At 47.9% G+C, this 24,453-nt stretch overlaps 1 protein-coding gene across 6 annotated transcripts in view; it reads left to right on the top strand.

The window, feature by feature from the left end:
• The window catches only part of WDFY4 (WDFY family member 4), a 306,252-nt gene that overhangs the window by 259,851 nt on the left and 21,948 nt on the right, over positions 1-24,453 (top strand). For all 6 annotated transcript variants that reach the window (XM_042959970.1, XM_042959972.1, XM_042959973.1 and 3 more), the window contains 6 exons: positions 2,068-2,110; positions 3,251-3,370; positions 5,374-5,491; positions 7,525-7,634; positions 16,825-16,978; positions 19,409-19,500. In XM_042959970.1, the coding sequence (XP_042815904.1) occupies positions 2,068-2,110; positions 3,251-3,370; positions 5,374-5,491; positions 7,525-7,634; positions 16,825-16,978; positions 19,409-19,500 (637 nt within the window). The remainder of the gene's footprint in view (positions 1-2,067; positions 2,111-3,250; positions 3,371-5,373; positions 5,492-7,524; positions 7,635-16,824; positions 16,979-19,408; positions 19,501-24,453) is intronic.

The following is a 24,453-nucleotide window of genomic DNA, read 5'->3' on the forward strand; positions in this document are numbered from 1 at the left end:
CACCTAGCTAGGAAAGAATTGAATGAAAAGGGTTGGGAAGCCTAAAACAGAGTATATGATGGCCGCGGTGTGTGGTGGGAAGAGGAAGGGGCACTCGGGCAGCCTTGTCCAGAAGGATCCTGGTGCAGTGCATGGGGCTGGAGCAGAGAATTCATGTGGTGTCTGTGGGCACCTGAACGGGACTGAGGAAGAGGGAATGGCCGGAAAGAGGAGACATTATTTGGTTTGCTTTGGTGAAACATCTTGAGCAAGGTCTTGAGAGTACGGGGAGAGTCTAAAGGACACAGAGGGGAAAAGAAATCAGAGCCAGAAAAGGAACCAAGGTTTACCACAGAGGCCAAGGAGCCGGGCTCCACAAACCCCTGCTGTGCAGAAGAAGAGGTGTTTCATGTGGCGAAAGCCTCCTCCCCACGCCCTTCCCAGCACCGGCCTCCTGTTGCACGTTTAAACTCTTTCCCCCTACATTGGTCAAAATCGTATTTCTTTGGTTCGATTTGTATTTCTTCCTAATTGTATTTGTAGAAACATAAATCAGTCCAGCCTTTTAAGAGGACTATTTGGCAATATGTAGCAAACTTTAAAAAAAAAAAAAAAATGCTCATACTTTTTATCCCAGTAGTACGGCTGCCAAAACTTTCTCTCTTGGGTACACTCACAAAGTATGCAGAGATTTATGTCCAGAAGTGGTCACAGAGAGGTCATGTGTGAGGACAAAGCCCACCACAGAGTCAGGCTCAACCAGTTCTGATCCATGTGTGCAATGGCGTCCTGATGCTGTAGAAATGAATGCCACAGAACAATGCGAGGTGACTCCACAGTGCTGGGAAGCCAGTGACAAGGCGCAAATAAGATTATCCACGTATCGTCAATTAAAAAAAATACCAGGGGCGCCTGGGTGGCTCAGTCGGTTAAGCATCGGACTTCAGCTCAGGTCATGATCTCATGGTTTGTGAGTCTGAGCCCTGAATCGGAGCTCAAACAGCTCAGAGCCTGGAGCCTTCTTCAGATTCTGTGTCCCTGACTCTCTCTGCCCCTCCCCCGCTCACCCTCTGTCTCTCTCTCTCTCTCTCTCTCTCTCTCAAAAACAAGCACTAAAAAAAATTTTTTTAAATACAGTGGGCATGCCTGGGTGGCTTAGTTGGTTAAGCACCTGACTCTTGATTTTGGCTCAGGTCATAAGCTCATGGTTCGTGAGTTCGGGCCCTGCATAGGGCTCTGCACTGACAATGTGGAGCCTGCTTGAGATCCTCTCTCTCCCTCTTCCTCTGCCCCTCCCCTGCTTGTGTTCTCTCTCTCTCTCTCTCTCTCTCTCTCTCTCTCTCTCTCTCTCAAAGTAAATAAACTTAAAAAAGCAATGTAAGCAATAGACAGGCATGGGATAAAACTATTCTGGAAACTGTTAACTGTGGCTACTTCTTGAGTGGGAGCAGCAGTGCAGAGACTCTTACATCTTGTGGCCTTCCATATATTATTTTAATTTTTTAATTTTATTGATTTTAACAGAGAGAGAGAATGGGGAGGGGCAGGGAGCGAGGGAGAGGGAGAATCCCAAGCAGGCTCTGCACTGTCAGCACAGAGCCCGATGCAGGTCTTGATCCCACGAACTATGAGATCATGACCTAAGCCGAGATCAAGACTGAGCCACCCAGGTGCCCCTATTATTTGCATTTTTAAAACTATATACATAAGTTATAGTCACATGTCAGTATATAATAATCACATATATTATACTTACATGGGTAAGGAAGGCTGACACGTGCCCATGGGAAATCTAGTGTGGGGTAGCGAGGCCTCTGAGCCTGCTTCTGCATGGCCCTATGACTTCTCCACAGACCACACTAAAGCAGTAGAATATTCTAGCATCACAGCAGAACCAAAGTGACAGGGTGGTGTGGGGGCAAGAAGAACTTAGATAACAATCTTGTTATTATTATCCTGCCAGGAGAGCTGCTGTGTGCCCTGGAAGTCTGTGGCTTTCCTGGCCCCATAGATCCCCAGAAATTGCCACCTCTCCCCTCATCCATGCCTTGAGATATTTGGTCACCACTATTGTTTTCTGTTCCACAGGCGATACCCCGGCTCTGACAGGACCATGCTACAGAGGTGGCAGGTACAGTGACCCCCTTAGAGGACCGGAGGTCTGGGAAAACCCTCTGGGCACACAAATCAGAAAATAGCTCAGATCCCAGCAGTTGGAGAGACAAAGCAAGCATGTGGATGAATCAGAAGGGGTCTTATTTTCTAATTTATCAAAATGTCCCAAATATTTCCCTCAAAAGATCTCAGTGATCAAAAGCGGTACCTGAGGCTTGGAGTCAGAGCTGGGTAGTGTATGTGTGCATATGTGTGTGTGTGTGTGTGTGTGTGTGTGCATGTACACATGTCCCATGTGCACGCACACGCTCCACCCATGCAGATATACACATATGTGTAAATGGACACAATCTAGAGGGGCACACACGTTCACTTCTTGTTCTGAGAAGACACATGTGATTCCCAGCTTGAATGGACTCACATTTGGCCTCTGGTTCTCGTGAAAGGCAGGGGCCTCAAGAAGGCCAGTCCTAGACATCATGTGGCAACAAGAAGTGAATGCTTGGTCACTCCTGTCCAAAACCCTTTTCCAACGAGAGGGTCAAGAGAGACTACAGAATGCGGGTCCCAAATAAGAGGTGGGTGGTTCATTCACCCATTGGCCTTGGTAAAGTTTTCCCAAATACAGTCCCTGATTCCACCTTGACTGTACGTTTTAAGGCCCTAAAAATGAGTGTTATCCCAATAGGCAGGGACAGAACAGAAAGTCTTCTTCCCAGAGGAAGACCGATCATTCAGCCTCTCAGCGAGGGCTTCTTTCTCTGTGACCGCAAGGTCCCCTCAGCTAATTTTTTTAAATCATAAAAAGGCCAGCAGTAAGTTTACCCACAGCATCTGTGCTCTTGTTTTAATCAACTTTTGAGTTTCACACCCAACAGTTAACTGAAAAGATGGCTTTATCCTGGGCTAGCGACTGCTGAGCTATATATTTTTTTCTGGTTGACTTTGCTTCCTGAGTATATTCGCTTCAGTTCCCTTTGCAATTAGCACAGTCTCTGGGATCGGGCCTGGCTTGTGCACGGGGAGCAGTGGACATGTGTGCTGCCTGCTCTCACCCACACAGTGAGGGCTGCAGAAGACTAGGGATTGACCTCCCGTGGCCCTTAGGAAGATGGCAATCGTGTTTGCTTTATCTCTTCTTCGTCTCTTCTGGTAGAAAAGGGACATCAGCAATTTTGAGTATCTCATGCACCTCAACACCATGGCTGGAAGGACCTACAATGACTATATGCAGTATCCCGTGTTTCCCTGGGTCCTGGCCGACTACACCTCACAGGTACAGTATTCACATGGATGCTGTTCAAATGTCCTGAGGCTTTCTGACCGTGAAGACCAGAGCATACTAAATCAGCACGCAGAGCCCCCACTGCAAGGTTCAGTCCACCTGGCCCTGAGGGTTGCTCTGTGCTCGGCCCCTCACCCCAGAGGAGGCCTTTGGAATCTGGCTGCTTGGGTTTCTGTCCAGGCCCACCTGTGGGAAGGTGACCCCACATATGGGATGATCAACATGATGAGGACAGTTGCTAACATGTGCCCCAGAGGGCTTCCCGGCTGACTCACTGCTATCAAGGCAACTGATCCCCACCTGCTGAGACACTGCCATGGACCAACACTAGTCCTTCAAGGGCAGTAGGCCATGGAACTTGTTCCTTGAATCAACACGTGTATTTGGGCGGGGGTGGGGGGCGCGGGTAGAGGAGTGGAGAGAGACAGAGAGAGACCCAAAGAGAAGAAATCACTGCCCAGTAGCCCGACCTCAGCAACTGAGATGTTGGTATGTAGATTTCACCCAGGATCTAGACTGAGACACAAAGGGTTGGGTAAGGCTGATGGCAATACCAGATAATTTCTGCTTCGGGCCTGTGTCCCTGGACCTCAGCAGGCAAGGGAGGGGAGGAGGACAGCTCGCATAGCTGGGCCAAGGTGATGTTGCTGGGAACGACCTGGCGATGAAGCTCTGTCCCAACCAGCTGAGCTCTGGCCGTCCAGAGGGTTGTAGTGTCTAAAGCACGGAAGGTGGCTGGGTCCTGTTCAGGCAAGCCCTGGCCAGTCCTGCCTAGGGGTGTTTGGATGGCTGATAGCCAGGCTTTGGGAGAGGGAGCCTCAGTCTTTTATGACCTCCCATTCCCGCTTAAGACACTTAACACAAAACTTTTCTCACCAGCCATATGTTGCCTTTTATTTCCCTAATGATCCACTTGGGGCTGAGGTATTTCAAAAATGAAACATGCAAACCCCAGCTTTAACTCACATGTTGCAAAGTGGGGGTTTACGAGCTCCTTTTGTTTAGCCCCAAATTTTGATTACTTACCCATATTTAATAATTGGGAGGTTTCTCCTAAAAAATCTGGATTTACACTATCTTTTGGAGAATCTGGAGATCTAGTGGCTATGAACCCCCATTCTGTCCTGGCAAAATCAGCAGTCGCTGGGCATGGATCTCCACATGTGCCATCTATCTGTCATAGGGGTCTGAGAAGTGCCTGCTTCGCTTTGCCCCCACCCCCTGGCTCTGCAGGTGTGAGATGGGGACTGGCCCTGCCTCCCTAGGGGGACTGCAGGTTCAAAGAACACTGCAGCTTCAAAGAAACACCTGCCTCCCTAGGGGGACTGCAGGTTCAAAGAAACACTTTCTATAAGACATGCAAATCCTGGGGAATGCATAGCTCCTCTCCTAACACATAGAACACCTCTGCTGAAAGCAAACATCTCCAAGGACACCTAGCCTTAAAAACTTCAGGTCTCCACTGCTGTGTATTATATTCCCTGGGGCAGGGGAAGGGACGACATTTCACTACCCGGAAGGGAGTGGGCTCTGGAAGAAATGAGGCCGTTCCTTACATCTCCTCCCCAAATGAGGACTTCTAACTTCCTAGAGAATCCATTTGATTCTAAGGAAGGACCGTGAACTACGGAAGCATCCTGCTCTCCTGTGAGGGCTGGAGCCAAGGGATACATAGACAACAGGGATTCTTTTGAAAGTCTCTTTTCAGTCACTGGTGGCGATGTTCTGATTTGGGTCAACTTGGAACAGGTTCAGTGTGAACTCAATCTTCCCCTCCTCTTATTTTCCATCTCTCCCCTATTAAGTCTTTGTGGATCACTGGCTCTGGGGCCATAAAACCCCAGCACGCCTGCTAATCACCAAAGGGGGGCCAGACCAAACGACAATAAACCAATAAAGAGAACTATAAAACTAAAGAGCGTGGCTCCTGAAGTCTCGCTGGGTCACAAGAGGGTCTGAGGGGAGTTAACTCCAGCCATACATCTGCCTTCTAGACATTGAACTTGACGAATCCCAAGACTTTCCGCGATCTCTCAAGGCCCATGGGGGCTCAGACCAAGGAAAGGAAGCTGAAATTTATCCAGAGGTTTAAAGAAGTTGAGAAAACTGAAGGTGGGTAGATCCCAGCTTGACTTTTTTCTGCAGTGTTTTTCATCTGAATGCTCTGAAATGATCCTTGGTAACTATTTAGGCTGTCCCTTAGCCTGGAAACAATTATGTTAGGCTAGAGAACAGCTCAAATCCACTGGCCTGCACCCGGGCTGTGTGGAAGAATCACCTGGACCTGGGGGTGGGGAGTGTTAAAAATACTGATGTCTGGGCCCCAGCTCTAAAAATTCTGGTGAGGTGCAGCCCGGACTGAGAACTGCTGTGCTGAGAGCTGATACCTCCATACCCAGGGGCCAGCAGAGGCAGAGGGAGGTAGCATTCATTCAGCACTTTCTATATTCCTGGCACAGGCCAGCCTACGTGCAGAAATACAATGGCCCATTTCAAAGAGAAAGGAATTGAAACTTGGAGAGTTCAGGCAATGAGTTCAAGATCACAGCTTCTAAATGGCAGAGCCTGTATCTAGGCTCCAGAACCTAGTTCCCAAACTTTGTTCATCTGCATATCACCTTTACAATTTTTAAATTTTTTTTTTAATGTTTATTTATTTTTGAGACAGAGACAGAGCATGAATGGGGGAGGGTCAGAGAGAGGGAAACACAGAATCTGAAGCAGGCTCCTAGCTCCAAGCTGTCAGCACAGAGCCCGACACGAGGCTCGAACTCATGGGCCGCTAGATCATGACCTGAGCCGAAGTCGGACGCTTAACGGACTGAGCCACCCAGGCGCCCCCACCTTTACAATTTTTGCCACATTCACATGCGTCTGGAACTCCTATTGCCTTAATTTTTTTCCTTAGACCTATTCACTTCTTAAACTTCAATGAATATGTAGTTTTTAAGTTTATTTATTGAGAGAGAGAGAGAGAGAGAGAGAGAGAGAGAGAGAGAGAGAGTGTGTGTGTGTGTGTGTGTGTGTGTATCAGAGAGAGAATCCCAAACAGGCATAGAGCCCGATGCAGGGCTTGAACTCACCAACTGTGAGATTATGACCTAAGCTGAAATCAAGAGTCGGACGCTTAACTGACTGAGCCACCCAGGAGCCCTGAATGTATTTTAAAAATAAATTTTTCTACCATGCATTTGATGCTAGCTACATTGGTTTGGTCAAACGCTTTGCAATAAATGTGTAATTTAAAATAAGAAGCAGCCATCCAGGAACCATGACAAGTTCCCTTGGGACCCAGAGGTGGCATACTTTGGAAAGGCTTATGGCCTAGAGGCCCTGTTTTTAGTGAGCAATTCTCAGCAGGAGAGGGAGGCTCCTGCTGCATCCTGCACAGCCCGTGGAGGCCTGCCTGGGACCCCTGCTCCGCATGGGACTGGCTCTCAGACTTGCTGGGGGCAGACGGGAGGATGTGGAAGGTTGGGCAAGCCCTTCTTGCCCTGCTGTTCCTCCGACTGCCAGGTGTCGCTGAGTTGTTTCCACAGAAGCAGGCCAGGAGAGTACTCTATCCCACTGGCTTTGGCCCCGTTCTCTCCCATCTCACTCTGGGTGTGCATTTGAGCTGCCCTTTGGGTTTGGGACCTCGTACCAGTTCCTGCAACCACCTCCCAGACAACTGTGACTTAGGGAACTCCTGCTTGGCACAAGGGAGGGCTTCAGGCCAGGCCTGGGGCTGGAAGCAAGATGACTGCGCAGTCATTGTAGGGAGCTGGTTCAGGCCTTTGCTGGTTGTGCTGCTGGGATCGTAGGCTTTCTAGGTACCCCTTAAGTCAGAAGACCAATGCACTGTCTCCCCATGAATCCTGACTACTGCCTTCCTAGAGCCTGGCTCTGCCCACATTCTTGAGAGTAGAACCCTGAGGTCTTGAGGGGTGCAGCTGAGGGTCTTGAATGTGCTTTTCACCATGGGTGGCTCCTGGCCAAATTATAATGACATCTGTGAGCAGAACCAAGGCTCCACTGGCCTGCAGGTGCTCTCTTGAGCAGGGCTTATGCTCGCTGCTCATGCCTGAGCACTGTAGAGCCTGTGTGTCTGTAGTCTGCCCCAGTCCAGGTGAGAAATCCATCCCAGGCATGTCCTTTCATTGCAGGAGACATGACCGCCCAGTGTCACTACTACACTCACTACTCCTCGGCCATCATTGTCGCCTCCTACCTGGTCCGGATGCCACCCTATACCCAGGCCTTCTGCTCTCTGCAGGTGAGTTCCTCTACTCACCCCCCCCCCCAACACACACACGCACACACACACGCACACGCACACACCTATATCTCACCGACTAAGAGCTGGGCTTGGGTGAAATAGGGATCTCCCTGGTACAAATCCAGTCTTCAGCCAGTGATTCCCACTTGATGCTGGCTCCAGGATTCTGGACGGTCCAACCAAGGCAGGCTGCTCATTATCAGTGACACCTGCAATGTCTGCCCAGTAGTCTTGCAAAAAGACTCTAAAAATAAGGAATGAGAGATATGGGCAAAAACATACTTAACATAAGTAGGTTTTAGTGGAAAAGGAAGAGCAGAAAGCTTGAGGACTTCCTTGAAGGTAGGTGGTCAAAACTCGGAAAAAGAAACACAAAGAAGGGAGAGTGAAAAGAATATCACTGTGACATCAGAATGCAGACAGCTATGCTAAGTACAGGTTGAAAGGCTTAAAAGGACAAAGCATTTGAATAAGGAGTAGCTGAACCAGAGAGAAACTAACCAACTTACCCACCCATAAACTAATAGATCATTCATCATGCCAGCTTAGGGTTGCCAGACTTCACAAATAAAAATACAGGATGCCCAGGTAAATTCGAATTTCAGATAAAGTGACTCCTACTAAAAAAATTATTTGTTGTTTATCTGCAATTTAAATATATATCTGGGCCTCCTTGTGTTTTCCTTGGTGGCCCTGTACACCGTGAGGTGAGCAAGTCTGGCTCTCGGTGGGTGGTGCTGTCCAAGGCAGGTGGGATTGCTGGGACAGAGTCCTTTGCAGGCAGCTGAGAAGTTTATTTTCTCCCTTTCCCTTCTGACCTTATCACTGGGATCCTGCTTCCCAGGTTGTCCCAGGGGCACAGTTTTTGACTGGGGAGAGCCACTGGGTAGCCCAGCTGCAGCCAGTTGGCTCAGTCAACTCCAAAGTGAATGCAGCACACAGCCCAAGTGTAAAGCCTCACCTGCTCTGGGCCTTACAAGTGTCCTATGGAGAGGAAGGCTCGAGCCATGGTGGGCAGCAGGCCACTGAAAATGCACAGACTTACTCGGATAGCAAAGTTCATCAGAGAGAAACCACGAGTATTCCAGGAACTGTGGTTTTTGGTCTGACCTCACCAACAAGGTCGCTCTTGTGCTCAGGTGACCTTGCCCCTGAGAGACCAAAGGCTACCTTGGGTCAGCACTAAATCTAACTCCTGAGCCCCGGGCAGGAACGGGTTAGGCAAGGTCAAGGTGATTTCTCCCATAAGGAGCAAAATCCCTCCTGTCTGGTTTGTTGGCTCAGTGCTCGTTCTCCTTAAAGGCATGGATTGTCTAGACATTGTATAACCTCCTCTCCCTGGAAATTCACTCAAAAATAATAAGTGTGCTTCCCCTGAGCCTTTCTCAGGCAACAAGCATTTTAAGTAAGTTTGGTTTGGAGAACAAACGGTCCCAGAGCTCTAGCCCATGCCAGGAATCCCATCCAGATGTTGCTCATTAATCCACAAGAAGCAATGATCACTGTCGATGATGATGGTGATGCATGCCCTTACGGCGTTCCCTCCAGGCAGTTCTGGATGCTTTAAAAGCTTTCTTTTGTCCCTTCAGCCTAATGCGCTAAATCCCCATCCCTACCTGTTACTAAGGGTCCTTTCAATGGAGAGGGGGCACAGTGAAATAGAAAAGGTGTCAGCTCTGATTTATACGCCAGCTCTACTGCTTAACAGATACAGAATCTTCTGCAAGTTATTTTACCCCTGAAAATGAGGGTTAATTATGCACAGCTCCCTGAGCAGTTGAGATTGAATAAGGAAATGGGGGTAAACCCCCTAGCTCAGGGCCTGACACTACGTAGGTGATCAATCACTGTTACTTCCCTTCTTCTCCCTGCGATCAGCCAGATGTAGTGTGAGCAAGCCTGAACTTGTTCAAGCTGGTCCCCTCTGGGCTAAGCTAACTCAAGACAGTCTGGACCACATAGAAGCATTCGGAGATGGCATGAGCCAGGTGAAACAGGTGTGCTGCGAACCCACAAAGATACTGGGTTAAGACCACTTTGAAGTTAGTCACGACTAGTTTGACTTTTTTTAAAAAAAAAAGGTTTTTTTTTAATGTTCATTTATTTTTGAGGCAAGAGAGACAGAGCATGAGCAGGGGAGGGACAGAGAGAGAGGGAGAAACAGAATCCATAGCAGGCTCCAGGCTCTGAGCTGTCAGCACAGAGCCCGACGCGGGGCTCGAACTCCTCAATCGCGAAATCATGACCTGAACCAAAGTCAGGGCCGACTGAGCCACCCAGGTGCCCCTAGTTTGACCTTTTTAAGCTGATTTGGTCCGTTGGTGACCGTATCAAACCGGTTTGAGATGGTCTAAACCAGTGCAAGATAGAACGGATTTTATATGCTTTTGGGTGGCACACATGTAGCCATGTTAGTTTCAGCCCTTTGACTCTTGCGTTGAAGTCCGATGTGAATCCCGGTTTTTCCTGGTTCAAATCTATCTGTGGCATGTTGGCCCATGTGAGTTGAAATCATTTAGGTTCTCCATGTGTGCTACTTTTAACTGACTCTTCTAGTGGGTCATAAGAAGAACCCACCATCTGCTTTTTCCTTAGAATAAAAGACCAATTTTAGCTCCCAAGGGAATGAGTGGAAGGCTACACCGGGGGGGGGGGGGCGGGGTGCACCTGGTTCTCCTTTGGGAATCTTAGGGCCTTCACAGACCTCCTTAGGAATGTTCTGGCATCTTCCTGAAGTCCAGCTCTTTCCTCTGGCCCACCCTGCCTCCTAGGGACAGGCTCATTTCTTCTCAAGAGACCTTTGTTCCACCCCTGTGTAGTGACAAGTAAACGAGCCTGATCATATTCTCAGTGACCTAGACCTCCATCCCCAGCATGGACCATGGGGTAGGGAAGACTACGAAAGGTGGAGAAGGTGCAGAATCCAGGCACGATTCTTTGTTTATTTATCTGGAGGGCAGGGAACCGAGGATGTTGGACATTTCCAGAGCCAGGTGAACATACAAAAGTCAGTATGAGAAGGTGCATGCTTCCCCCTTATGCATTAGGCCAACTCTGCCTCTTCCTAGTAGCATGAATAAGCCAGAGTGGCTTGCTTGCCCGCTTGATGGCTTGGCGAGGGTAGCACCTCTGGCGTGGGGAGCCATGTGTCCACGCGCTGCCCCCAGTGCGGGCTGGTGCACTATCAAGGGGCAAATGCAGCGTGTTCCTTGGGCTCCGTGTCCTGCCCCCTGAGCGGGGCTGTGGGCAGAGGCAAGGGCCCTCCCGCACAGCCTAGAACTGCTGTGCAGCGTATTCTGATCCCCGAAGGTGAGGGGTGCTTTGTTCCCTTCATGTTTACGTCTCACTGACTTTGGGCTGGCCTTGGACTCGATGCCTTCCTCACTGTTGCTGTGTTTGGTTTTCTGCCTCAAACTCGGTATTCCAATGCTAGAGTCTTACGATCCAGAAAATACGGCAGATGGGTGGTACAATGGGAGCCGGTGCCGCAAGCCAGTTGTGTGCTGCTGACCCCACTCCCTTGCAGGTATGACGCCGCTGTCTGCCAGAGCTGGGGGCTTGGCTCCTGGGATGCTGTCATTCTCGGGCGCCTCACCCGCCTGGCGCCCGTGCCCGTGAGCCTCCGACAGTCGAGCAAGCGGGAGGCCAGGCCGCCGCCACGGCCATGCCCTGTTCATGCCCTGACGAGAGTGCAGGTTGCGCTGGGGCCGAGATGAGGCCAGCCCGGGCAGGGCAGAGCAAGGCAGCCACGCCCCAGCGAGGGCACAGTGGCCCCGCTGCTGCTGCTGTTACATTTAATAAGAAACTGAAATAAAGTGCTGTGTTAATTAAGTCACAGCCCGTGTGAAGGCAGCTGTTACCAGCGGTGGGGAAGGGTTTTCTGAACCACCTGAGGCGAGATGGCTGGTGTTTGTGGAAGACATATGCTAACTGCAGAGAGAACAGAGAACCGCCCGGGAGCAACACCTGGGAACTCCGTGGGTGCAGGGCCGTGGGTCCGGGTGCACTTGTGTCCAAAAAAAGGTGTAATTATCATTATACCGACCTAACAAGGAGCATCAGAAAGGGCACATGTAGACCTGGGGCAAAGTCCTGGCTCTGGAACTTTCTAATTGGTAGTGTTGAATAACTGATCCTCTGTCCCCCACTCCTTTAAAATAACCTCTGACATGGTAGGTGCTGGCGATTAGGGGAGATACAGTGGGGGAACCCTTTGGCTGTTTCTTTCTTTTTTTTTTTGATATTTATTTATTGAGAGAGAGGGCACAGGCGGGAGAAGAGCAGAGAAAGAGGGAGACACAGAATCCGAAGCAGGCTCCAGGCTCTGAGCTGTCAGCACAGAGCCCGATGCGGGTCTCAAACCCACAAGCCATGAGATCATGACCTGAGCTGAAGGTGGACGCTTAACTGACTGAGCCACCCAGGCGCCCCCCATTTGGCTGTTTCTAAGTGCTTTGTATATGTCCACCCTCGTCCCTGTAAGAGTAGGCAGCAGGTTTTTCAAAATGCCTTTGTGGGTTTTGTTTATTGAGTAAAGAGCCACATCCTACAGGAAGAAAAGCTAATGGCTTCTCTGGGGTCAGCCCACCCGCAGTCAAGAGCAAGGCTGATGAGGCAGCCCGGCTGGTACACAGGCTTTCCAAATTCTCTGCCAGACCTATAGCTCAGCTCACTGAGTGGGGTGTTAGAGACTGGCATCTTCCTCTTTTTTTGTTGTTAAAGTTTATTTCTTTTTGAGAGAGAAAGAGGGACAGCACAAGTGGGGGAGGGGCAGAGCGAGAGGGAGACACAGAATCTGAAGCAGGCTCCACATTGTCAGCACAGAGCCTGTCGTGGGGCTCGAACTCATGAACTGTGAGATCATGACCTGAGCCTGACCTGAGCATAAACTGAATGAGCCACCCAGGCACCCCAAGCCTGGCATTTTTCTGAAGCAGCCTGCAGAAGGTCAAGCCCAGCTCTCTCTCAACTGCACACATTCACCCCTGCATTTCTTTGGAGGTGGTGGTGTCTCCAAATTGCCCTGATGATGTTCTTGCTCTTTTCCTCCTGCCCCTGTCCCAGGACCCCACCCCTCCTCACTTTCCCCTATATCCCACCTTCTGCTTCCAATAACTTTTACAGTCTTTTTCTTCTTCTTTTGAGCCCCTGGTTACCTTCCCCAAGCACACTGAGGTCAGGGCCCAAGCCCAGGATTGCTCCTTTGTTCCTAGTCTGTGAAGGGAAAGGGGTGTAGGGGTGGGGCTCTGTGGGCATCTCTTCCTGTGTCCCTGGCCCTGTGGGAGGCACCTCACACACACATACGCACACTCACACTCATGTGCTCACACATACATATCTTCACAACTATAACAGTCACCCAAGGTTGTGGAGAAGAGTGTGGTAGACATTAAGACTTTGAAAAACTCACTTCTGTGGGGTGCCTGGTGGTTCAGTCAGTTGTGTCCAACCCTTAATTTCGTCTTAGGTCATGATCCCAGGGTCATGGGATCGATCCCCATGTTGGCTTCCATTTGGGACACGGAGCCTATTTGGGATTCTCTCTCTCTCTCTCTCTCTCTCTCTCTCTCTCTCTCTCTCTCTCTCCATAATATAGATAACATGAGATGAGATGAGGTGAGATGAGATGAGATGAGATGAGATGAGATGAGATAAGATAAACTCGCTGGTGTTCATAGTGTAAGTAATGCTGAAATTCCAGGCAAGTCCGCCTGGTTCCACAGCTAGGGTGCTCTCTTCTCTTGCTGCACACTGCCCCTTTGATGGACAAAGGACAGCTGCTTAGATCAACTGATGTGCACACAGCGTCCTGTAAGTGATTTGTTTACATGGGACACTTTTAAATTACTGGAAAGGACATCTGTCACAAGAATGGGTTGTCAGCCAGCTCATAAAACCAATCCCATCATTTGGATGTGGCAGTGGGTTGATTTGGGTCAGTCCCATGGAAGAAAGGAAGAATAGACTTTCTATCATGTACAAATACCCCTGTGTAAGTATCCTTGAGTGCATGTAATTGCTGAACTTCCTGAGGGTGTTGGTCAAGAGTTGAATGGTTATTTTGCAACAGAGTTTCCCTATGCAGACTGGAGAATTTAAGAATGTAGCTATTGAAATGCTTACCCTGGGACACAGGTGCACACAGACTTCCTGGTCTCACACACAAGGAACACTCCTTTCAAGACTGTTTCCAGTTTTAATAGACATATCATAATCATGGACTTCTAATTTTAAATCATGTCCATTTCCAGCAGAAGTCCTTATTGTTCCTTTCTCTCCCCATTATTTTGTTTTCGATTTTGATTCGTCCTGGGTAGCAAAATTTTGCACCTCTTGACGTATTTTAATTGAGGAAAGATACCTAGGGTGATATTATTTTTGAGCCCTTTAAATATTTAGAATATCTTTCTGGCATCTTCATGAAGGAGTGATATCAGTTGGACATAAAATCCAAAGCCTGTAACTTTTGCCTCCGAAATCTCCAGCCTTGGCTGCCTTGCCTTCTAGCTTTAAAGTCACATGGGAAAAGTCTTCTGCCAATGTTAGAGGTTGTTCCTTCATAGATAATTATAATCTTACTATTGTTTTTTTCAGTATGTTGGATACACATAGGATTCATTGTTCTTGATATTCAAGAGTATCTGCAGAATCGATTTAGGAGCAAATCTTGGCACAGTAATTCTCTCTCATTCTTTTGTTTCCATCCAATCTCTAGACTTAATTTTGTTGTGGTTTTATTTTATTTTGTTTTGGGCTTTCCTGACGGCGGCACTCTGTAGAACTTCATGGTGCCTCTCTGCCTCGCTGCTTCTCTCCCTTCCTTTTTGCTACCTTCTCTTCCTTTTCTCCTTCCTTCCTTTCCTGAAAGTCTAGTCCTGGCTGGGACTCATTGCTGGAAGCCACCAGAGTTTGTATCAACCCACAGACTTATAGTACAAGAAACAAAGCAGCTGTACTTTTTCTTCTAGGGAATTTGGCATTTCTTTTGTATTGCAGAGGGGAGAAAACCCATTAATTTTGAAACAAATGTATGCAAATGCATTTATTAATATAGGAAATAGGAAAATCAGTTATTGCTTCCTTTATAAATAATACAGGCTTAAGTTTTAAAGATATTACTTTTGCTAAAATGCATTAGACAGCTGTGAAAAAAATAACATTTTTCTTTGTGGTAATATCTTTAACCAGATTTGTAGCACTAACAATATTTCCTATGTATATATTATTTTTATTTAATACAGGTAATCTTTTTATTACCAAATCATATTGTTTCTCAGGAGATTACCATCAGCACTCATAAAAGCTGCAAAAGGAATACAGGAGGACGAGAAGGCATCAATCTCCTGCAGATGTTAAGACTCGGGCTGCAGATTAAATATACGAAGCTCTTAATATGTTTCAATGAGCGACTTGTTAGGTGCAGATTTATTTAAAAGCTCTCCCCCTATTTTGTTTCCATTTCAATTTGAATCTGATGGTGGGCACCATCCCCTAACGTCCACCAAGAGCAAAGTGACCTTGGAGAAAAGCCATATCCTGAAGCTGCCCAGGTACCGTGTTCAATTGTGACTCCAGGGGCAACTGGCTTTCTCGGTGTCCCTGTCCATGTGCAGAGAATGACCCATGGATCTCAATGGATCCTCAGGTATGACTCGGAAAACCGATCAGACCACCAAGATGCCCAAGTGTGGCCTGCTTCAGGCATGTGGCAGACTGTCCCTTTGCAGAAGGAGCTGAGACCCCTTGCCCCACACGTTGTAGATCACGTTTGCCCCAGACCCAGGGATTCCCCCAATAAACTGGCACAAGGGCAAAGAAAGTATATCCTCTGGTGTTGCATCCATGGGTTTGACCTGGTCCTGCCATTCATTGCTTTGATAGCCTTGGGAAAACCAGTAAACTTTCAGGAGTCTCAGTTTTCTGGTCTGCAAAATGGAAGTATAATTCCTTCCTCATACACCTGCTATGAAGATTAAGAACCATCCTCTCTGTTTGTATAAAGGACCTAACATAGAGTAGACTTGCCAAGAGAAAGCTTTGGCCCATCTTTACCCTTCATCTACTGCTGTAGCTGCTTACCCAAAAGCTTCCCTAGGTAAATGCTGACAAGAAACCTCAGCCTCTGAAAAGTGAAGGGACCTGATGGGGGCACAGGAGGGCACCGTCCTTCTGGGTTCTACCTGTTTGTTCTTGGGCCACAAGAACTCTGTAGAAGTTGGCAGAAGGAGGAGGAGTTCTGGTTGAACAAAGGCCCAGCTTGATGGGGACAAGTGAACTATTCAATCCCAGGGAGGTGTTTTCGGGGTGACCCTAAACTTCAGGAGACATAAAGCCTGGACGTTCTTCCTCTTCCCAGCCCCAAGGCCACCTGGTAAATAAGGGTAACATCAACTAAAGAGATTTAATGATTCAGGTGAGAAGAGCAGGGAATCCAAGGAAAGAATTTGCTTTAAGTCCTCCTGGTCCAATGCTAGTTTCCAAGACCAGGATGCATCAGGCCACCTGTGGAAATGGGCCTTGGAACCAGGGCTGGCCGTGGAGAGCATACAGACATCTTGACTTCACGGACCGGCTTCCGGTCTCTGGGAGGCTGCTGTGCCTCCAGCTCTTCATCCTCAGACCTGTTGTCTCTTGTTGGGCTGTTCTGTTAGATGTCAGCCGGGCCCTGACCTAGCCTGCTTTCTTCTGCTTCTGCTCCTGGCCTTGGCCTTGCCTCTCTGCCCGGAACACTCTGCCGTCTTCTCTCTCACCAGGCTTGCAAACTCACCAGGGGCCGGCTCCTCCAGGAACCTTGGAATCCCCACGTGGTATGGCTGGCCCCCTCTCTGGGGTGTAGTGGGGTCTTTGTATCCTGTCTGTGCCTGATTCAGAATGGGCCCTTTGCAAATGTGGGGAATGGGCAGAAGCAAGACCCCGGTTTTCCTGTCTCTGATCTGAGCCCAGCTCTGGGGAAGCCCGTTGTGCAAGGGTCCGGAGAATGGCTGAGTGAATAGATGCACGACGAACCCATGGCACGCATGCAAGGATGGTTGAACAAACATGTATGAACGTGAAAGGAAAGAAAGCTCCCATGGCGGAACCTGTGCCTCAGTGGCAGAGCAGACGAGTGAGGCACACACAGGCGGTGCCCACACAGTCTGAGTTCTCACTGCACACCAGCGATCACGTTGGCCCCTTTTCCTCGCAGGGTGGAAGCTTTGATGTGGCAGACAGAATGTTCCACAGCGTACAGAACGCATGGGAGTCGGCCTCCAGAGAGAACATGAGTGACGTCAGGGAGCTGACTCCAGAGTTCTTCTACCTCCCCGAGTTCCTAGTCAACTGCAATGCTGTGGAGTTCGGTGAGTGGAGGCTGGGGTGTGGCCAGGGTGGGCTGGGCAGTGCAGGGATCGCTCCCCTGAAGCTCATCAGTAATGACTAATTTCATCAATATCTTTGCTGAGCAACTAGACGAACAGGTCCTGCACCAGACCAGCGTGGTTGTTGTGAGGTCTCCCCTCCATGGCAGCACTCAGAGGCGAGGTGGGAACCAAGGAAGGACTCTGGGCCCCAGGCTGCTCTGAGCCCCAGCCCCACTCACGATCCTTCCTGTGGGCTGTCCCCAGGCCTCAGGCTACTGTGAGATGCCCTGCTAACAGCCAGTTCTAGCACTGCCCTACTACGTGACCTTGGGCAAGCCTCCACCCCTCTGTGGCCCTGTTTTCCTCCGTGGCCCACAAATGGGTTACCCTGGACTCCGTGAGTTGGACCCAGAGAAGCTGGGCCTCCTGGGACGGATTTCTTGCTAGATGGCATGTAAGGGTGGTTGTGTGGGGACGCTGGTGGCTTCTCCTCTTTCCTGTGCTTTGGGCCTCACCCCAGGATGAACTATGCCTTCTCACTTACTGGTTCAGAAGAGCAACAAAAATTTCAGGAAGCCCCAGCCAGCAGGCCCCCGGTGACTGTGTGTGTACCTTGGGAGAGCTCCGCTGCAGATATAAGGGTGACTTGTGGAAGGGGACGTGTGGTCAGAGCCCGGGGCAGGGGGTGGGCGACTCTCCCCACAGAGGAAAAATGATGGGGTCACTCCCCCTGTGGAGGGCACTCGTGAACTGTCACGAGCACACACCTGTGCTCCGGAGGTCCCCTTCCTCGGACCCTCCTTCCTCCAAACAGCACACAGGGGCATGCACCTCGAGCCAGGGCAGGGGCGGATGCCGGGGGGCGGGGGGTGGGGGGCGGGCGAGGGCGAGATGCGGCCACTGCCCTGGGTACTCACCTCTTCTGCTGTGTTTTGGGGCCAGAATACCTGTGGGGCATTGAAAACGTGCCCAGCCCAAGCCCACTCTCAGCAAGTTGGACCCCGTGGGACTCGGTGGCCTGAGCAGTGTTCAGAGTCTCAGATGTCTCACCTGCATCTGGGATGAGACCCTGACAGACATGAAGGGCGTTTCCCACAAGATGTGGGGAGCCCCACGAAAGGAGTCAGTCAGGGACGGAAGCCAGCCTGGGGTGAGGACGGTGCTCGAGGGACAGCACCACTCCTGCCCTGGAAAGGAAGATGAGGCTCTCTGCAGAGACGGACAGGAGCTCAGCTGCCGAAATGACACACGTGCCAATGACCAGGTGTCCTCAGGGAAGTCAGGAACAAGGGGCTATTGAGCACCTACTGTATGCAGAAACTTTTTCAGGCATTGGGGATTTAGTTGGGCCTCCTGGGACAGATTGTCCCGAAGGTGTTTACATTCTGTACGGGGATGAAGGAAGGGATAGAAAATATAGACAAATAAGGAAGCGAAATACTGTCTGATGCTGAGAATTTTTACGAGGAAACGAGGTAGGAAAACGGTTCAAGAGTGACTCAGAGAGCCCCGTGTTATGCTGGGCCCCAGGAAGGACCGCCTGAGTTGGTGACAGGTGAGCTGAGACTGGATGGTAAGAAAAGCCACGTCAGGCACAAATCTGTAGGCTAGAGAGAGGAGGAGAAGGTTTTATTCTTGTTGCACCGTGAAGGCCCTGCAGCGTTTAAGCAAGACCATAATTAGTATTTACTGGGCGACCATCGTCTGCCTGGAGTTTTTCTGAGCACATTGTGAGCATTTCTCTACCAGCCTTGGGTGGAGAGGGGGGAGGTTTGGTAACAGGTAGGAAAAGTGAATCCCAAAGAGGTTAAGCAACACGCTCAAGGTTGTGCAGCTAATGGGTAGGAGAGAGACTTGGGCTTGGATCCAGACTCCTCTTTCTAATGTCTGGGGAAGCTGCCTCTAAAAAACCTTGCTGTCCTCACTTTAAAAATGGAGAGAAAATGCATAAATTATAACGTTAAATGAAGATTCAATAAGATGATGTGTGCCAAGCACCTAGCATAGTGCCCTGGAATAGTTAGGTGCTCAAAATACGATAGCTTTTACTGTTATTGTTATGATCTCCTTACTGTTTTAGCAATGGATAAAAAGCGCCCAGATGAAAAGGTAGAGAGTAGCAGGAAGGAAGACATACAAACAATGACGACACTACTGTCATTTTATAGGACTTGTGAGTCACGCACAAACCTGTCTGGGAAGTAAGGAGGGTCTTATGGATGGCTGAGGTCTTGGAGACCAAGAAGGAATATTCCAAGCAGATAAGGGTGGGGACACACAGACAGAAGAAGCAGGAAGCAGTAAGGCCTGTGCAGGACTGATCTACGTGGAATCAGCAGTCCTGGACAGCACAGTGTGTGTATCCCCTGGTTGTTAGCCCAGTTCGGGCTCCCATTTACCCAAAGTCCTGTTGTTTCTCACCCCACTCAGGCTGCATGCAGGATGGGACAGCCCTGGGGGACGTGCAACTCCCTCCCTGGGCTGATGGGGACCCTCGGAAATTCATCAGCCTGCACAGACAGGTGAGTTGACCAGGGTCACACCAGAACCCCTGGAATCCTGAATAAAGACCGCAGTATCCTCTCAATCTCCACGAAGGCTTTCTTTGCAAGCAGAGGGCTAATGACAAGCACTTCTGGGGCTCTTAGGTCCAGAGAGCTCAAAGAATGTGCTAGGCTCCATGCTCCAGGTTAACAGGAAAAAGCTTGTGTTCTGGGCTCTGGAGCAGGGAATGATGGAAAAGGAGTACAAGAGAACATTTCAAATTGATGTAAAGGTCCTGTATCTTGGTTATGGTGGTGGTTACATGATTGAATGCATTTGTCAGAACACATTGAGCGGTCTGTTTAAAATGGGTGAAATTTATTGTGTGTAAATTGTACCTGAAAAGAAAAAAAGAATCTGTGGTGGGCCTGACTGGTAACAACAAAGCCATACCTTTTCCTCTCTCCTTCTCCCTTGGCGAGGAAAAAGTTCTTCCCTGGTTTATCCTTGCCTCCGGAAATGTAGTAATGGTAGTCATCTATCCCACAAGTCACTGGTTTTGCGTAGTTGGACCAGAAATGAACTTGACCTTTAGGTGGCAGCAGCCCTCTGCTAAGATGTTCTCAGAAAAGTTATTGGCTTGGAGTGAGTGAGCAGGTTCACTCTACAGGCCCGACTGCAGATGCTAATAGTCTAGTGGGGAGACAGCTTGATTAAATAACCACACGAATAAGAGGGAAATTATAACTTCACAAAGTGCTACACAGGATAGACATTAAGTGCCATCAGATGTAGATTAGAGGTGTGACCCAGGGGAACTGGGTGGTAACAACAAGGGGGAGACCTCTTTTGGTGGAGTAAAGATTAAATTAGAGTGGGTTAGGATGTTAACGATCAATGTCATTGAAAACATCAGAGTAGGAATCTCTGAAAATCTTTTACTCCATAAAAGCAATAAGAATCATGGCAAAGATTGTCACAACAAACTTTTCAGAACCCTTGAAATTAACCAGAAGCTTGGAAAGATCAGGAGAATATTCCTTTGAGGAAAAAAATGACTGAATCTTTGTAAGAATAGCAAGCTTTGGATGTTTTAACTTAACACTATTCTCATTTCTCCTCTTCAGCTCCATAGTAGCCTTGAAAACCAATAGCCCACAATAACAGTGGAAGCCAACAGCCTAGGAGTCCATTGGAAGGGGAAGAATGGAGCTGGCGCTCCTTCAAAACCCCATACCCAGAGAACTGTCATTATTTGACCTGTCAATGGTTCCCTGAAAGACCCCACCAGCAAGGCTGTCTTTATTTGACCTCAGAGCCTGCATAATGCAAAAGCCTTTACTTTAGTGGCGTTTGTGAAAAAAGAAACCAGAGACAATTGTTTAACACTCTTGCTTCCAGAGGCAGTGGATATAATTGGGAAAACAATAAGCTAACCAAAAAGCCTAAGTGGAAAAACTAGGGAATGAGGTCTTTATAGGAGGCCTTGAAAAAACTTCAAAATATTCCTGGAACCTAGAAGAACACACACATCCGTAGGGACGTTTTCATGCATAACGCTGTGTTCATGCTTCGAAGGGCCTAGCCTTCACTTCTGGCCAACAGTGAGGCTCTGTGCAAGCAGGATATGAGAGATAAAGGCAGTGTTTACCAGGCAGCTGCTGGCTCTGAAGCCATGCCCTAGCATGCACACAGAGCCCCTCCCTGGACAAAGACTGTAAGACTTACTGGTTCTAGGCATTTAAAGAAATCTTTATCCAGTCAGAAGATGACCATTAAACTAACAGAGGAGAGATGTTAGTGGCCATCTACACCACCACCACCACCAACAACAAAAAACAGACTTTATAGAACTAGTTCAGTAAAGTCACTAAACAAACAACAACAAACAGTAACAATAGCAACAAACCCTGGGGAAAGAGGAACATCTGATTTCCAGAGTTGACACATCATATTATCTAAAATATCCAGTTTTCCATAAAAATTATGAGACATACAAAGAAAAAGAAAGTGTGACCCATACAGAGGGGAAAAAAAGCAGTCAACAGAAACTGTCCCTGAGGAAGCCTAAACTTTGGACTTCTTAGACAAAGATTTTCAATCAGCTATTGTAAATATGTTCAAATAATTAAAACCACATTTAAAGACCTAAAGGAAAGTATGACTGTGATGAAAATATAAATAAAGACATAGAAATTGTGCAGAGGAACCAAATAGAAATTGTGGAGATGAAAAGCACAGTAACTGAGATGACAAATTCACTAGAAGGGATCAATAGCAGGTAGAATAAAGAATCAACAAACTTGGAAGATAGATCAATTGGGACTATCCAGTATGGGGAACAGGAGGAGATTATGAAGAAAAATGAACAGAGCCTTGGCACCTGTAGAACACCAACCTACCCAAAATGGAAGTACCAGAAAGAGAGGAGACAAAGGGGTACAAAGAATATTTGAAGAAATAATGTTCACAAACATCCCAGTTTTGATGCAAAGTATTAATTTATACATCCAAGACACCCAATAAATTCCAAGTAGGATAAACTCAAAGAGATCTGCACTTAAATACATCATAATCAAACTTTTGAAAAGGAAATCAGAGGAAGAGTCTTGAAAGCAACAAAGCATTCATGACTTACAAGATATCTTTGGTAAGATTAACAGTTAATATTTCATCAGAAATCATAGAGGCAAGAAGGCAGTGGTATGAAATATTCAAAGTGCTCAAAGACTATCAGCCAAGAATTTTATAGCCAGCAAAACTATTCTTAACAAATGAAGAAATTAAGACATTCACAGATAAATAAAACTAAAAGAATTTATCACTAGCAGATCTGCCCTACAAGAAATACTAAAAGGAGTTCTTTATCCTAAAATAAAAGACAGTAACTCAAGTCCATGTGAAGAAATAGAGGAAATGAATGATAATAAGGAAACAAATGATAAGGTTGGGTAATGAAAACCCTTGTTGTGAAGGAGAGAATAAAGACAGAGAATAGTACCTGGAGGAGATGGAAAGTTGAGGAAATATTACGGTGTTCTTTTTTTTTATTTTAAGAAGCAAGTTTAAAAGGTAGTGGGAAAGAGAGGTTGGGTGTACAAGGAAAGGAATAATACATTCTTGAGAAAGCAGGAGTATTTGGAATCCAAACCACAGGTAGAGGGTTAGCTTTAGATAAAATGTGGGTCAGATTCCTGAGTTAAGTAGGAGGGAAAGCGGTCAGGGGTTGCAGATGAAAGTTAGTTTATATGTATTGTCACAAAGATGTGGGAATTTCCAACTGGTGTCTGTGCTTTTCTCTGGAAAGTAGGAGGTATGGCCGGTGGCTGAAAATAGACAGTGGAAGAGGGTCACAGGTAAGGAGAGAGTAGGAAATGTGAACTAGTCATCTTAAGTGATTAAGCATGAGTTGACTAGAGAAACATTCCTAGGTTTTCTGGCAATGTTCAGTGTGCATTTGAAATTGGTGACCAAAGATTATGGGATAATCAGTGTGCCCTCTTGTGTGATGATACTCTGGTGTAAGCACGAAGACAGAAAATATTTGAGTTGGTTCAGAGTGCTGCGAAAAAACAGTACACACAATTCAATAGCATAACAAGATGCATTGAACAGAATGTTATTGAAATGATAAACTGCTAAATCTAAGCTGCATCAGGGTGTTGCTGAAGATAAGGGAGTGTTGATAGATTGCAAAGAAGTAAAAGAGTGAGGAGACTAGAAGTTTTGACAAAGCAGAAGAATAGTCTTAGGGAGTAGTTAAATGATCAGCAAGGCGAAGAGGTGGCTTTCACCAACAGGGATGTTTGAATGAGAGATTCTGAAGAGAGAGCACTTATGGATACTGACATGAGTTAAGATGTGTCTGTAGGAGTAAGTAGCTTTAGGAGTGGAGGCAAAGTCATTGGAGAAGTATCACTTAAGGAACTGAGATGTGAAATGTTGAAATCAGTGAGGGAGAAGAAGGGAGGGCATGACCAGGAGTCACCATGTTTGATGAGTGAGACAAAGAGTTGGCAGATGGCAGCAGTGATGATGAGGAAGGGGGCAGAGTTCAATTTCGTAAACCACAGAGGAGCAGACTGTTCTTTTAGCAAGAAGGTAGAGGAACAATGGTCCGCAGGTGGCGATGTGGATCAGGGAGGACACCAACACCACCTCCAGGCCCCAAGACACATGGCATGTAACTCAGCAAGCAGCTGCCACTGGAATCTTGGGGAGAGCCAGGCTTCATCTAAAGAAAGGAGGTGGAAAAGATGCTCTAGAAGAGCTTAAAGATATGGGCTATGTGTTGGTTATAGTGATAGGAAAAAATGTCCAGAGGAAAGGTCAGATGTCCTGGCCTGTGGCCTTCTTGAAGCCACTTTGGCCATATACCTCAGAAAACTAATGTGGCATGTCCACCCAGAGGATCAATGAAGGGGTACTTAGACAATCCCAAACGAATGGCTTTGGGTCTGGGGACCCAGCCCTGAAGTTGGGCTCTGCTTAGCAGATAAAAGTGCCATCTTTCAGGTGAACTGGGAAATCTACATACTGGCCCACATTTCCTCTTGCTCATGTGTGGCAACTGTTGAAGAATATTGACAACCTGGGTGCCCTAATCTGAGCTGGCATCATTCATCTGGGCTGTACCCTTGCAGGATGGAGCATGCTTGGGCACCCCCGCTAAACTTCTTTGTGCTTCCTGTCAGATGGCACCTTTAGTTGAAGAGAGATATTGCTGACTTTCAACAGGAGCCATGTTCCTGAGTGGGCTGAGGTTTAGGTCCCATTCAGAGGATGTAAGCTCAGAGTAATTCTTCATGGCTGAGTCTGGAAACTCTTCTGTCTACCTTCCTTGGAGATGGGAAGGCTGCACATGGGCAGATGTTCCTCAAGGTCATCATAGACTTACCCTTTAGGTGTGTGGATGAAATGCTCTTGCCCATTGCATGCTTTGGACTGGACAGAAGTGCCCCAGTCAGGGAAGCTCACATTCCTGGGGACTG

Source organism: Panthera tigris, chromosome D2, assembly GCF_018350195.1.
Source record: "Panthera tigris isolate Pti1 chromosome D2, P.tigris_Pti1_mat1.1, whole genome shotgun sequence".
Classification (NCBI taxonomy): domain Eukaryota; kingdom Metazoa; phylum Chordata; class Mammalia; order Carnivora; family Felidae; genus Panthera; species Panthera tigris.